General features: G+C 40.3%; 1 protein-coding gene across 1 annotated transcript; it reads left to right on the forward strand.

Moving 5' to 3' along the window:
* The first annotated feature begins 1,642 nt into the window (after nt 1-1,642).
* On the forward strand, nt 1,643-14,593 carry LOC119428525 (protein mono-ADP-ribosyltransferase PARP12-like). The gene is made up of 13 exons (XM_037696206.1): nt 1,643-1,917; nt 3,126-3,261; nt 3,453-4,140; nt 4,227-4,277; nt 4,352-4,478; nt 7,867-8,032; nt 8,696-8,813; nt 11,015-11,111; nt 11,270-11,339; nt 11,561-11,691; nt 11,940-12,091; nt 14,167-14,410; nt 14,497-14,593. The coding sequence occupies exons 1-13, from the start codon at nt 1,643-1,645 to the stop codon at nt 14,591-14,593; spliced, it is 2,352 nt and encodes a 783-aa protein (XP_037552134.1).
* Nucleotides 14,594-15,072: the final 479 nt, after the last annotated feature.

The raw sequence follows: 15,072 nt of genomic DNA on the forward strand, positions 1-15,072 counted from the left end.
CGGGACCTGACCAACCCACCTTGGACTTTTGCATCCAGCAGTTTTGTTGAAACTAACCTTTTAGATTTGAGGGCTTTGATGTGCTCTCGATTTCCTGTGGTTTCACTGAGGTGCTCTAGTTCCACTATATCAGTCTCCAGATCTTTGATAGATCTGGTGAAGTTGCGGGTAACGCTGAGTGTGTGTTGTTGACACAGCTGTTTTATTTGAACTTTCCCGTGGTCCCATCACTGTTGCAGACACGTAAAAATCACCCTTCCTTTGTCTAAAATCTTTCATAAAATAACTCAGAGTCTCCTTAAAACTACGGTCATGAGTTAAAACTGAGTTAAAATGCCAGTAGGCACTGTTAGGTAAAATGTTTCTGATAAAAACAATGCTTAGAAGAAGAAGGTTGAGGGGACACTGCAGGTAATGATGTCTTCAGAGCACATGCTGTAGCTGCACTGACGACGTGACATGTAGGAGAAGATATATGAAAGTAACAGACCCAGAAGTGATTTAAAGATGAAAATGTACCAGTGAGAGAGTCTGCGTGAAGTTAATGATGTTCAATTGCCCATTGAATACAGGGTGCAGCAATGGGTACGATAGTTACAGCCAGTTATGAATCTTAGTGCATCGTGATAGACAACATCAAACATCTGCAAAGTACTTGCAAGAGCATTCATGTAAATAATGTCACCATAGTAGTCAATGGAGGGGAGGAATGTAGCAGTTGCAAAGCATTTCCTAGCATTCAGAGTTAGACAAGATCTTTTTCTGAAAAAGAAACACAGTTTTACTTTCAATTTGTTTATCAAGTTTTCAACATGACACTGACAAGAGAGATATGCAATGATGTTGACAAACTCTAGCAGCATTTAACACCAGTTTGAGATGGAACAAATCTGACTGGATGACGTCAAATGCAGACTGTAAAAGCTGGAAAACCTTAGTAACTGTTTTAGCTCGACTATAAAAAACTGTGTCGTTGGCATAGAAATGTAAGGATGCATCAGGAATGGTCTGATCTACATTACTTGTGTAGATTGTGAAGAGGCTGGGTCCCAAGACTGAGCCTTGTGGTACACCATTGTTGACAGCTGGAAGAAGTACTATTATGTTGAACACATCACCTCCGATCTGAGAGGTAATTAGAAAAACAAGCGGTAGTGTGGTCTGAGAAAGCAATGTCTCGAGAGCTTATGACATAAGATGTCATGGTCCACAGTATCAAAAGCTTTTGAAAGGTCTAAGTAAAGTGCAGCACAGTAGTGCTTAGCATCTAATGCTTCAACAACATCATTAAAAACGTTCAACGAAGCAGTCGTGCTGTGTTGCTTCCTGAAGCCAGATTGATGGGAAGATAAGATGTTCAAATAATCCAGATACTTCTTAACTTGAGAGTTTATCAATTTTTCTAAAACCTTAGCTAGAATAGAGAGTTTAGAGATTGGCCGATAGTAGGCATGATGTAGTTATGAGTCATAATGAAAAATCTCCCTTCATACTTTAACAAATACTACCGGTAAGAGAGCCAGCAGCACGGAGATTCCCTTTGTTGTGGTTTTCAGTAAGTACACCGGGCAGTTCCTTCTCAGAAGCTGCAGTCTTGTCTCGTCTCTTAAGTGAAAGGAAGCGTTGAAGAAGCCTGAGAAGAATGGAGTCTAAAATATTTAAGTTTATCTGCGCTAATACAGGATCTGTGGACGTGGACGATTTGATGTCTAATCACTTCCCAGGCGAGTCCACCAACAAGATTATTTCCAACCAACAGAAGTTTGTCTTCTATTCTTCAAATGGGAAGCAGAAAGTGGTGGCCTGGACCAGTCTGAAACTGTGCAGAGTTAAAGCTTGTCAGGGGCCGTGTGGAGAGCTACACCTCTGTAAATACTTCCTTCTCAGCGGTATCTGTCCATTACCGGTATATGAAAGGTAAATGTTTTATATATAAAGTTTGAGATTAGGGTCTCCATGAATTCATCGCTTTAAAGTGAAGATTTTATTTGAAACTTTTATTTAACATATTTTATTAATTTATTTTAGTGCCTGGTTAAAATCCTACACTCACTAATGCAGTTTGTGGTTTTTGAACCAACAAATCTTGGTATGCCTGAAGTCCCCATAGATATTATTACCTTTAACTTTATTGTATTAAACTGAAAAAAAATTACAATAAAATGTTTTAAAAATTAAACAGTGTTTAGCGTTGACACCTGTTACTCAAGTTTGTTGTTTTTACTGAAAAAACAATTTTCATTGATTACATAAACTTATTGCACAGTGAAGGTTTTATGGCATGATTATCTCAATTTCAGCTCATAACCTTTCTTTAATAGGAGTGTAATGCTTCGAGAATGTCGTTCTACCACTTCTTTTTCCCCCGCAAGAGGTGGAGGTGCTTTGTGCAACAACAAACTAAAACCATTCTTAGTCTCAGCGACATATTTTCTCATCTAAACCTAGTGTGAAATGTTCTAAAATAAAATAGGCAAAATGCTTGAGAATGGCATTTTTAAATCAGTATTTCCAGTTTAAGAGCAACTTTGTTAATGTAAACAAGGACTAAAGAACCGGTAGAGCCAATAGAACCACATGACCTCAGATGATCCAAGTGTATTCCAACATCCTCGGCTCCTCGACCCACCTATCAATCAATCCTGTAGTAATGTCGGCAACTGACGAGTCAGCAACCTCAATTTGTCCCGCTATTTGCATTCCGGCATCGTTCGATTTACAAATTGCTTATGGGTAAAGAATCAACAGCATGGATAATCAGCAGCACAGATAAAGTGTCAAAATCTCCAATTAAAGTTTAATCACAGTGATTTTCCTGGTTGTTCATGAGTCTAACAGCTTCAGGGTAGAAGCTGTTCCTCAGTCGAGTGGTTCTACACTTAATGCTCCTTAACCTCATACCTGAGAGGAGCGGAGTAAAAAGCTTGTGTGCTGGGTGAGTGGGGTCCTTCATGATGCAGGCGGCCCTCTTCCTGCATCTGGAGGTGTAGACGTCTGTGATGGTGGGGAGGCTGATGATGTCCCAATTCATTAAAAAAGTGTTCATAAACATTGTCTAACTTTTATTCAACTTCTCAGTGTCATCCTTTACTCTTTCTAATTGTATGCAAATTATTTGATAACAGAAAAGACTGCAGTTTTTCCCATGATCTGAGCTCTGACCACAACCAACGGGTACTAAAACATCATGAGCTGGAGGGTCTGACCAGAGACGAGCTTTGTACGCTGCTAATGCAGAATGACGACTCACTCCTGCCTTCTGTAAGACTAACATCTTACACACCCAGACACAATTTTCTGATTACATCATTAGCTTTTGATTTGAGATATTGAATACATGTGCATCATCATTTTTTTTATCTTGTTTTAATTTCACATCTCAAAGGGAGGAACAAAAAAGAAGCTTCAATGCAACTTTAAGCCCTTTTTAAGTCGTCTTCTCTTTTCACCAGATATGTCGTGATTACAATATCGATGGTGGCAAATTTGGTCAGTGCCAGAGCGAAGATATCTTCTGCAGTAGGCTTCACATTTGTGAGCGGTTCATGAATGAAGACTGCAATTGCTCCAGGAACCATGATTTTAAAGCTTCCCACATATTAATAACCTTAAATGGTGAAGGGGTTCCTTTCACACTCATTCACTCCCTGAAGTCCATTTACGCAAATAATGCAGCGTTGAGACTTTCTGGAAACCAGATCTCTGCTACAAACCCTGGTGCAACAGGTGATGGTAGTCAGACTTTAGAACAAAGCAGTGGCAGCAAGGAAGATGGAAGAAACATGGGTGACAGCCTACGGAAACAACAAACCGCTGCCATTGATCAGAAAGGTTTTGACCTTGGTTCCTTAAAATTGTACACTGAAGAGGGACACAAGGGAAATCAGCCACAAGATTCTAATTCACCCAGCAGTGATGTCTCTGCTGCAGCCACCAACACTGTAGCCAGCAGCAACGCTGATCAAAACACGCCCAAGAAAATTGATCTGCAATATAAAGCGATATCTATCAAGAAGAAAAACAGCAACTCGAACAACCATCAGCTGCCTCACAGTTTCTGTCTCTCTGATTACGGTGCTGCTGCTGCAAGCGTTGGAAGAAGTGGAGATGAACAGAATAGATGTCAAAAGTCGGCTACGGGTAAAAACACAAGCTTGTCATGAGAGAATAAATGCTTCGAAATACTGTACGACTAACTTGATTTTGTATTCTTTTGATCTGACTAGATAAAACTGTGATATGCATGTACTTCGTTCAAGGCTACTGTAAGCATGGGGGTGAGTACTAACCTATTCTTACTGAAACCCTTTGTTGGTAAAGGTATTCTTGTTAATTGTTAATGTGTTTTCAGATCAATGTACCAATGCTCATGACAAGATGCCGTACAGATGGCAGGTTCAGGAAGGTGATCGGTGGACCAGCCTGCCTGATAACGAGACAATCGAGAGGGACTACTGTGACCCAAGCAACACTTTCAGGTACTCTGGGAACATTCAGCATGAGCACATTGATGGATAGAGATTACTCCTGAACTTAGCAAGTTTAAAGACAAGAAACAGATGTGCTTTCATTTTTACAACAATATTATGATAAAGCATGTCATTCTGAATTGCTCAGATACTTCAGCGACATGGAGACACATTAATCTCAAACGTAGTCACACAAGCGTACATTATTTGTATACGTATATTATCCACAAGTGTACCACGATTCACGAATGCATAAACAGTTTTGTACATGTACTTATTTCAAATTGCACAAGGAATACGCTGCACATGCAAATTGTCATACGTGTGCACAAATCACCTGCTGCGACCGATCAGTGAGTTCCAGATATGATGCTGCATTCAGCTGGGACATATGAGCCTTACCTTAAAACGCATTTCTAACTTGGAACAGTAGCTTATAATCCTAAATTAAAGCACGTACGCTTACATCAGTGTTACTGAATTCCAAAAATGTTTCTTTTGAGGAAATGACCTAAATTGTGTAGTCCAACAAATTTGTCAGGTCCTCTGGATGGTTTCTTTTTGTTGAAACGTTTCGTCTTTCATCCAAAAGACTTTATCAATCTGAGGAGCCACAACAAACTCAGTCTTATAAATAACACCTTCATATAGAGGGTCAACTAGTTTGATAGTGCTTAGCTGTTTGCTGTAGTCCTATAGTCTTTCAATAAAAATAAACCATCCAGAGGACCTGACTTAACTCTGTTGGATTTTTCTATCTGGATTACTGAGCATGAATCAGTTTGTTTTGAACCACTTTGGCCATGACTGCCTCAAATTCTTCACCACTTGCTCTTGTCAAGGGCGGATGCTTTCCCTCTCCTCTCCCTCCTCCTCTTTGCTGTGCTCTGTCATGTCTGTGAAACTGCTTCAGAGTCTCTCTCTACATATCTTCCGAACTGTAAATTTTTACTATGGATCTGGTCAGTTGGCCTCTCAGCGCAATTGATAAAATTTTCTCGACGAGAAGACAAGTGCCAAGGATGCATATACTATTGGATTTATTATAACTGGTTTCCTGCTTTTTGGATTGGGCTGGTTCCTGGTCTATCAACAAACAAGGAAGTTGTCAGCAGAAAATGTGGCCCTGGTCAGACTGCCTGCGTCTGTCCACTTAATTTGGACGTTTGGGATTCGAGAGGACCAGCAAAGACTCAAGGCAGACACAGTAAAGTTCTGCCTGTTCTCAAAACATTTGTTGCTTATCTGAATTCGGCTCCCTGGCTGGCCTTGACTGGCATCTCAATTCGCCTGGAGGCCCTGTAAATTGACGCTCTGCCCACTCTCTTTCCCTTCCACCGAGGAAGTCTGTGGACCTGTCAGAAGGACCCGGCTGAATAAACATTGTGTCATCATTTCAGGACTCTCGGATTCTCTCTGGTGCTGTTCCAGGTCGACCTTGGCATGAAAGTGTTTACGGATCTCACCAGAGGGAACTGCCTGAGTGTACCATTTTTATCAGAACTCCTACAGCGCCTCTGGAGTGTCCCTGACATGCTCACCACTCTTGTAGTCTCCCCTCCCCTGTGGAATGTCTACATCAATATGTGTCTATGTGCGGGGTGTTTTTTTCAATATCAGGATCTTTCTCCTCAGTCAAGGAGAAAGAGTTTGATAGGATTTTTTTTTGGCCTCCAAATCCTACACATAAATAAAAGTGACCTTTTATTACTTTTTGTCCGTCTAAACAGGTCTCACTTGTAAATGAGTCTTCAAGGCTCAGTGTGATTTATCAGTCTAAATAAAGGTTGAAGAATGAAAAATGTGTCGAAGGGGAAGAGGTGGACTACAGAAACTACCTGAGCACCATCAAACTGGTTGACCCATGAACTATTTATATGATAGAGTTTCTTGCAGCTCCTGGGACTGTTGAATTATTTTGGATGAGAGATGAAACATTTCAACAAAAATAAACTGTCCAGAGGACCTGTCTTAACTTTTTTGAATTTCTCCTGTAGTTTTCCCACTGAGTAGCAACAGTGTAACCTGGAGGGGCATGACTAAGACAAACATACACTCTGATCTGAATTGAAGTGGTGTTTTGTTGTTGGACTTCTGTCTTCATGATGGTTTGTCTATCACAAACACCATGTTGCAATATAAGGGTGTCCATACGTGTGCATGGTACAAAGACACCCTGGGCTGCACATCAATGATGGACTTTGTAGTTAAGTCATCTAATTTGAAGTCATTTATTTTGGAAGCTCGAATGAAGAGAGGAGCTGAGCTGTCAACTGATCAGCACCTGGTGGTGTTTTAGTTCAGATGTATGTGTGTGTGTAGGGGGGGGGGGGGTGCCAGACAGACCCAGTAGACCCAAATGTATAGTTTTACTAGGAATGCCTGGCAAAAGAACCCATTAGAATGATCTTAAACTCCTACCTCCGAAAGAGCTTCAGCTGCATCCCAGCGGAGGTGAGGAACATCAAGTCTGGGTGAGCCATGTTCTGTGCCTTCGTTGTTGAGCTTTCATCACAAGGTTGTTGGTGCCCAGTGTTGGACACCCCAGGTGAGGGAAGCATTCTATAGGGCTTTCTTAGCTGGTAGGACTCCAGAAGCAGCTGATGGTTATCAATGGGTCAAGCAGGCTGCTAAAAAAATAAATAAAGGACAAACTATTATGGTACAAAATAAATAAAAGTTTGCATCTTTAAGTTTACCCAAAAAAAGCAGTTTGCACCATCTTGCTTCTGATTTTCATTTGTCTTCCATCCAGTGCATACATACCTACACTTCTCTAAGCTCTCTTCCACCTGCTCCCTAATCTCATTACAAATCACAATGTCATCTGCAATAATCATAGTCCAAGGAGACTCCATTCTGACCACATGTAAGCTGGTCCAACTCCACTGCACCAATGAGATGTCTCAAAAACTACCGTATTTTCCACAGTATATGTCGCTCCAGCGTATAAGACGTTGTCCAAAGATTAGAGGGCTCTCCTCTCGCACCTCTTGTGGCTTCAAATGGTAATGTTTAATTTGGTGCATGTCAGAATTAATGAAAGCATCAGATGTCAGTCCAAAAATGGTTTGTGAATATGAAAAAAAAGTAGATTAGTCACTTTGGTGTAAAAGTCGCAGGACTTGCAAATTTATGCAAAAAGATGTGACTTATATGCCGGAAAATAATGTAACTATTTTAAAAAGCCCTAAAGGTTCATCCTAACAGAAAAAAATGTTGGCCAAAATTGGCTTAAATCAACACAATCTTATTGCTTAATTAATTCTTGATTAATAGCTAAAAACAAGTTTTGTTTTTGCTGGAAAACATTACGATTAGTATTTTGGTGGTTGTGTTGCGCACCATTATGATTCAGTCAAATGAATTATGAGTTTTTTTGCCTTGTATATTTCAGCAGTGGTAACCCACCTGTTTATTTTGACACAATGAGATGTGGAGAGCGCAAAGTAAGAAGACTCTCAACTCCGAACTCTGTGAGTGAACCGGACTCCCTCTACACCACAGAGTGGCTCTGGTACTGGCAGGATGATTTTGGACAGTGGAATCTGTACGGTACAAATGTGAGTTTACCAAATTCATACAATACAATCCCAAACATTTCTACTTTGGTCTCATTTGTCCAAAGAACATAGTTCCAAAAGTTTGTGGTTCATTCAAATTAAACTTTACAAACCTAATTTGTGCTGCCATGTTTGTAGAGAAAAAAAAATTATCTTTTAGAAACCCTTTCCAAAAAAAACATATGTGTTTGGTCTATTTCTAATTGTCCCATCATGACGTTCAATGTTTAATTTTCTACGTGAGGCCTGCAGAGTCTGAAATGTAGCACTTGGGTTTTATGTTCATTGCACAGTCCGATCTTGGGGTGAATCTGCTGGAACATCCACTCCTGGGAAGACTGACTTACATGCCTTAGATATTTTACACTTGTTAATAATCCTTTATAATATTTGACTCCAAATTGTTTGGAATTGTCTTAGGCTGACAGACGGAAGTTGCTTCTCTAAGGTTATTGCTACTGTTTTTCCTTCCTGGCATTGTGCTCACACACACCTCCTGTATGCGTCAGAGCATAAAACTGGTTATAAAACTGGTTTTACAGAGGTGTTCACACAGAAACCGCTCAACCCGAACTGTACCTCTTATATAACCGTTTGTAATCCTGCTCATCTTGATCATTCCCAATGAAAACTGAACATTTTCATGTCTGTCCCTTCCAGCAGGACGGCCAACTCAGACCAGCAGACGTTGACAGTAAATATCTGGATAAGGCGTTTCTGAACAATCCAGATGTGGTGGAGTTCACTGTAGGCAAACATTCATATTCACTCAGCTTCCAAGGTAAAAAAAAAAGACTCCAGAAATGGTGAATTTTTAAATTTCTGTAATTTGAACATAAATCACCGTTTTCTCAATGAAAACTACGGCGTCTGACTTGAAGAACTAATGTTCGGTTAAAGAAGATTTTGTCGAGGGGGGAGAGGCACTCTTTAAAACCCAATGAATCAATGAAGTGGAAGCATTTTTTTATAAACATCTGACTTCTCTGGGTCCTCAATTTCACCTACAGAAAAAGGCATAGAATAAAAGAACATTGTCACGATGGCTCGTCAAGATCGCACGAGGGATTTGAGCAATATACAAACACTGAAAACTGAAAAATACAAACTATGTACACTAACAATCTGCTGAACAGCCATGTAACATTAGTTTTTTAAAGAGTGTTGAAGATACCACTAGGAGTGAGCAACATCACATGGATCAGAATAAGTTCGAAACAGATCTCTTAAGTACTTACTCAGTAGTCCAGAATGAAGGCAGACAAAAATTAATTAAAATGTCTACGACTATTGTACATTCAAACCAGCTGGCAGACGTACTTATCATAGTTTTAGCTGTCTGGCTGAAAAGTATGTTTTGATTTAATCAGTTGAAATGTAAAAGATGGTTAACAGACAAAATACTGTGACTTTATTTTTTTGTGTGTGTTCTTGTTTGGTTTTGCTAGCACCTGTAGACTTACAAAGTTCAACTTCGCAGAAAAACACTGAGTACAGGGGAAAAGAAAAAAAATCACGATATACGTGCATAACTCTTCTATCAATTATATCCTGCAACATTTGTCAGCAATGTGTTGTACGGCAAAGACAAATCTGCATGAATAGTCCAATACACAACAATGAGATTTGGGCAAAATGTGAGAAAACCAAGCCATCTGTAGCTCAATCATACTTCACGTTAGAAGCATCATTCAGTTTAAACAGAAAGTTGAACATGACTAAAGTGCAATAAAAAAAAAAAAGGTTTAGACTACGTATTGCAGATTTTTGGAAACTTTAGATGGTGGGCTTTTTGGTAACCCAATTGCCACAATAGGTATGAATAAGGGAGCAGCACGGTGGCACAACTGGTAAAGCTGCTGCCTCACAGTGAGCAGGTCCCTGGTTCAAATCCCAGTCCGAGGGCCTATCTGGGTGGAGCTTGCATGTTCTCTCCGTGCATGCGTGTGTTTTCTTGGGATACTCTGGTTTCCTCCCACAGACCAAAAACATACATGTTAGGCTGATTGGTAACTCTAAATTGTCCCTAGGTGAGGGTGAGAGAGTGGATGGTTGTTTGTCTCGTGTGTCTCTATGTGTCCCTGTGATGGACTGGAGACCTGTCCAGGGTGTACCCCGCCCCTCGCACAGTGATTGCCGGACATGGGCACCAGCGACCCCCGTGACCCAAAATGGAAGAAGCGGGTAAAGATAATGCATGGATGGATGGATGATTGCATCCTTCATCTCCATGTGGCCCTGAAATGGGATGGCGACTTGTGACCCCACCCCTCACTCCATGACCATTGGGCTTCTTTCACCTAGTGTCCTACTAGGACATAAGGTTTTCTTTTAATTTTCCTCAGAGTTCACACATCCAAACTCTCACTGACTTCCATTGTATCTGAGCTCAATGTTTTTCCTTTAAAGCTGTAACTCATTATAGACAAAATATTGTAGACACACAAAAAATGATTAGAGTGGCAACCAGACATTTCTGCTATATGGTTCAAATGCCCCCACCCCCTTGCAATACAACTTATAGTTTTGCAGTGTCAATTTGCAAGTGACTCACTTTCTAGTCAGCATTTCTGTCTGCTTGTCTTATTAAAAGGGCCATCAAGAGAGTGTAACAGACACATGTGTGGTTACTTTTGTGACTAATGAACCACTGACAGCAAATTTAACATGTTTTATAATCTGAGTTTAAGTTTGGTTCAAGTGTTATCTTTCTGTTGTGAATCATTGTAGTTTCAGTCACTGAGTTTCCCTCAGCTCATCACAAACTTCCTTAAGCAGACTACTGCGTCATTCCCTAAAAGTTAGATTACATCCTCTAGTTCCTTTTGGTAGAAAGGAGGGACCACCCAGTGCCGTGGTCTGCCAGTTCAAGGACACTGTCCCTGACCTCTCTGCATTGCTGTACCAGGGCATCAGTAGAGACAGCAGCATCACTCAGGCTTAGTTTGTGATTTATTCAAAGTTACATTCTTTTCCCCTCAGACATGCTACAAACAAACAAGGGTTACGGCACAAAGAGGCTCGTGAGAACATGTCCTCGGTTTGTTTCTGCTGCAGATGTACAAGCAAAAACTGTGAGGTAGGACCCTCAAATGCATGATTTCATGAATATGTTTGAAAATAAGTGTTCGCACAGGATATGTGCAGTTCCATTTTTATAAAGGTCCCACTTATATTTTCCACATTGTCTTTTTTCCTCAGCTGGCTCTATTCTAATCTTCAACCTTTTTCTTGCAGAATGCCAGTAAATACTATGTCTGTGCCAGACAACTGGGACAAGACACAGATCCCTCAAACAGGATTCTCGGTAATATGAATACGCAATCTGTTATGATCATCTTATATTGTTTCAGCGATTTTCACTTGTCCCTTTGCTGTTAAATTCTTAGCACATTATTAATCTGTAATTTATACGAATGTTAGTTTTAAATGTTGGTCCTTTGAACATGTATGCAACACAATTTTTTTAAATGATAAAACATGTTGATTTGTGCAGCTGAAAATATTTCCTGTTTGTATTATTTTTAGACAATTCCCCTTTCACAAACGTCAGAAGAATTTAAAAACATTCAAGCTCTTTTCTGTGGAACTATGAAAGACTTTAAAATCATCAGCATAAAGAGAAATCAGAACAAAGCCCTCTGGGAAGTCTTCCAGTGGTATGTAGATCTGAACATGGCAATCACTTGTCGTCATTTATCTGGTTTTAACTTATCATTAAAATGCAACCATTTTTGCCTTACAAAATAAAATTTTCATGCATAGCTAATGTAACATTTATTTTCTGTTTTTCAACATTTTGCCAATCGTTTCCTGTAGTTGTGCCTTGTGGACTATTTTACTTTATCCAAGCAAATATCTCTGTTTTATGAACTCAATTAAAGTTTGATATTTTTTCCAAATGAAGGCAAAATAATTTGATGAAGGACAATAACGGTGGACGATATGTAACAGAAAAACAACTTTTTCACGGCACGGACTCCAACCATGTGGACGCCATTTGCCATAATAATTTTGACTGGAGGATCTGTGGGACTCATGGAACAAGTTTTGGGAAAGGTGAGCTAAAGACAATTTAGGACCGCTTTTGTTCTTAAAGTAATAGTGAGTATTCAATTCTCAAGACAATTCTACCCACAGAACTTGGGAAAATTTAGGACATACTCAGAGCTTACTTTAGTTAAAGTAAAAAAAAATTGTTAAAAGGGATAATATTTAAATTCTTGGAATGAGTTCAGACTGACCACCACCCAGAGCAAATTTATGGTTCAATTGCTATGACACAAAAATGAAGAAGGTTGACAAGGACAGCCTAGACAAAAGTTTATGGTGGCAATGACAAAGACAAGTGTTTTTCCAAAACTTTTAAATAAATAATATGCTTAGGGCAAATATTTGATAGACATGAAAATGGTTTGCAGCCCAACCTGTGTAGCTAAGATGAAATCGCCTCCTCTTCAGTGCAGCCCAAACATGTCGCACTGCCAAGGGGGGACTAGCCCATACATAAAGAGCAAGCTGGCTGTGACAATATCAGCTAGCTACCCACCAAGTTGGGTGGAATCGTGTGCCACACAGTCAAGATACACCACTGGCCCAGCTCAACTCCTCTGTCAGGAAGTTGGAGCTTGACTGCGTAGTATCTAAAAAGATGGTGAACTGTACCTGGGCACAGTGAAGCCAAAGGAAAGGGAGAAACCCAGACATCCCTCTCCCCAGTAACACTTTTCAGCTCATTCTGGGGGACCATGAGATATTTCCTAGCCAGAGAAGGAACACCATCCATCTAGCAACTTCTGGGTCTTCCCCAGGACTTCCTACCAGTGGAGTGTGCCTGGAAAACCTCTAAAGAGAGGCGTCCAGGAGGCATCCTAATAAGATGTCCAAATCACCTTAACTGACTCCTTTCAATGCAGAGGAGCAGCAGCTCTACTCCAATCTCCCGCCAGATGATGGAGCTCCTTTCCCTATTTCTAAAGATGAGCCCAGCCACTCTACAAAGCAAACCCATTCTAGATGCTTGTATCCAGGATCTTGTTCTTTCAGTCATGAGCCAAACCTCATGACCATAGGTGAGGGTTGGAATATATACATACCAGTAAATTGAGAGCTTTGTTTTTCAACTAAGCTCTTTCTTCACCATAACTGACTGAAGTAACGCCTTAATTACCAAGGATGAGGCCCCAATCCGTCAATCCAACTTCCACTCAATCCTACCATCACTTGTGAACAAGACACCCAGCAACTTGCACTCCTTGACCTGAGACACTCCTTGGCAACCCAGAGAGTACATTCCACCTAATTCTGGTCAAGAACCATGGCCTCAAACTTAAAGGAACTGACTCCCATTCAATCAGCTTCACACTCTCCTGTGAACTGCCCCATTGCATGCTAAAGGTCTTGGACTGAAGACGCCAATAGAACCTCATCATCCGCATAAAGCAGAGATAAGACCCTGAGGTTCCCAAACGAGACAACCTCCTCTCCTCGACTACGCCTTGAGATCCTGTCCATGAAAACTATACACAGGATTGGAGACAACCATGGTGGAGTCTAATCAACACTAAGAACGAGCTCAAGACCAATAATGTTGACACTTATCAGACCCCAAGTCCTCACGTGACATGAAGACTGGGTATGTATATCAAAATCCACTGTAAAAATTCACATACTGTACCTTCATTTCAACTAGTTCTGAAAATGGGGGACAAGGGAGTACCCATCTATCACTAGCTGGGCTATAAAGAGGAGGCATAGCAGAGCTGAGCAGCACAGGAACAACTCAAGATGCAGATCTTAGTTTTAGTAGTTCTGGGGAGTCTTAAACCTGCAGGTTCCACTGCAGACATGTGATTCATCAGAAACATGAAAAGACTGAGCATTAGAGAGTAATACTTGGACCAAACTGCTTTTATGCCCCACTGGTGGACCTCAGTGGGACATGCTGAAGTGTTGATCCAGACCACTTTCAAAGTTCTTCCTTGAGAAACCTTTAGTGTTTTTTGGAAATATTGCAATTTTTGGACACTTTAGATTTGGTCCTATTTTTTAGACATGATGGTTAGTAGATAATTTTTTTTGTCTCAATAAATAAACATGCCTTAATAATATGTTTTCTCCAATCCTAAACCCAGGTAGTTACTTTGCTCGAGATGCTTCATACTCCCACAAGTACACGGGCGACACTCAAGTCAAATCCATGTTCATCGCCCGGGTGCTGGTGGGAAGCTACATCGAAGGATCCTCTCACTATGTTCGACCTCCTTCCAAAGATGGTGGAAACACAAACTTCTACGACAGCTGTGTGAACAATGTCACAAACCCCTCTATATTTGTTGTGTTTGAGAAGCACCAGATCTATCCCGAGTACCTGCTGCAGTACACAGGACCAATAAATGTCCAAATCAATGATACATCGTCATCAGTACAGCATCAACTACCAACATTCCCATCCGTGCCTGCAGCGATGTCAGCTACACCATCCCATCAAAGCAGGATAGTCTTCCCACCTTTAAAACTACCAGCTTTTCAACCCAGTTCTTCCTCACAGACATTTGGTAATTCACAGTTAGGGGCTGCGTTACTCACTGACCAAAACCACCAAACCCCTTCACAGTTTGAAAACACGTTAAAACGCAGCAAATCCCTCCCAGCTTTAAAATCAAAGTCAAAATCTAGCAAGTCTGGTCCCTGTGCCATAATGTAATGGTGAAAAAGAAATAGGAACTAGATGGTGCTAACATTTGAAGCATCTAAGAAATGTTTTTACATATATTTCAGAAATTGTTAATTTCACTAACAACGAATTACTAGAAAATTCAGTCTTTTTTTCTAACAATATTTTGTGGAATTTTTTGAAGAACATCTAAGGAATAATACATTTTCCCCCCAAAATTTTCCTTTTTCAACCAACATCTCTGACAATCCAGTAATCACGTGTACAATAAAAAAAAATACATGATTAAGATGATTTTATGTTGTTATATATTTTGTTTTAATAAGGAATCAGTTTTCCATCAGAAACCAAGTGGTTATTTATG

The sequence above is a fragment of the Nematolebias whitei genome, chromosome 22, assembly GCF_014905685.2.
Source record: "Nematolebias whitei isolate Nwh7 chromosome 22, NemWhi1, whole genome shotgun sequence".
NCBI classification, from domain to species: Eukaryota; Metazoa; Chordata; class Actinopteri; order Cyprinodontiformes; family Rivulidae; genus Nematolebias; species Nematolebias whitei.

Coding starts and splice junctions, on each gene's coding strand:
- LOC119428525 (XM_037696206.1), top strand. CDS start 1,643: ATGGAGTCTAAAATATTTAAGTTTATCTGCGCTAATACAGGATCTGTG. Junction 4,141..4,226: donor ATGTCAAAAGTCGGCTACGG/GTAAAAACACAA, acceptor TGATCTGACTAG/ATAAAACTGTGATATGCATG. Junction 11,112..11,269: donor GTACAAGCAAAAACTGTGAG/GTAGGACCCTCA, acceptor TTTTTCTTGCAG/AATGCCAGTAAATACTATGT.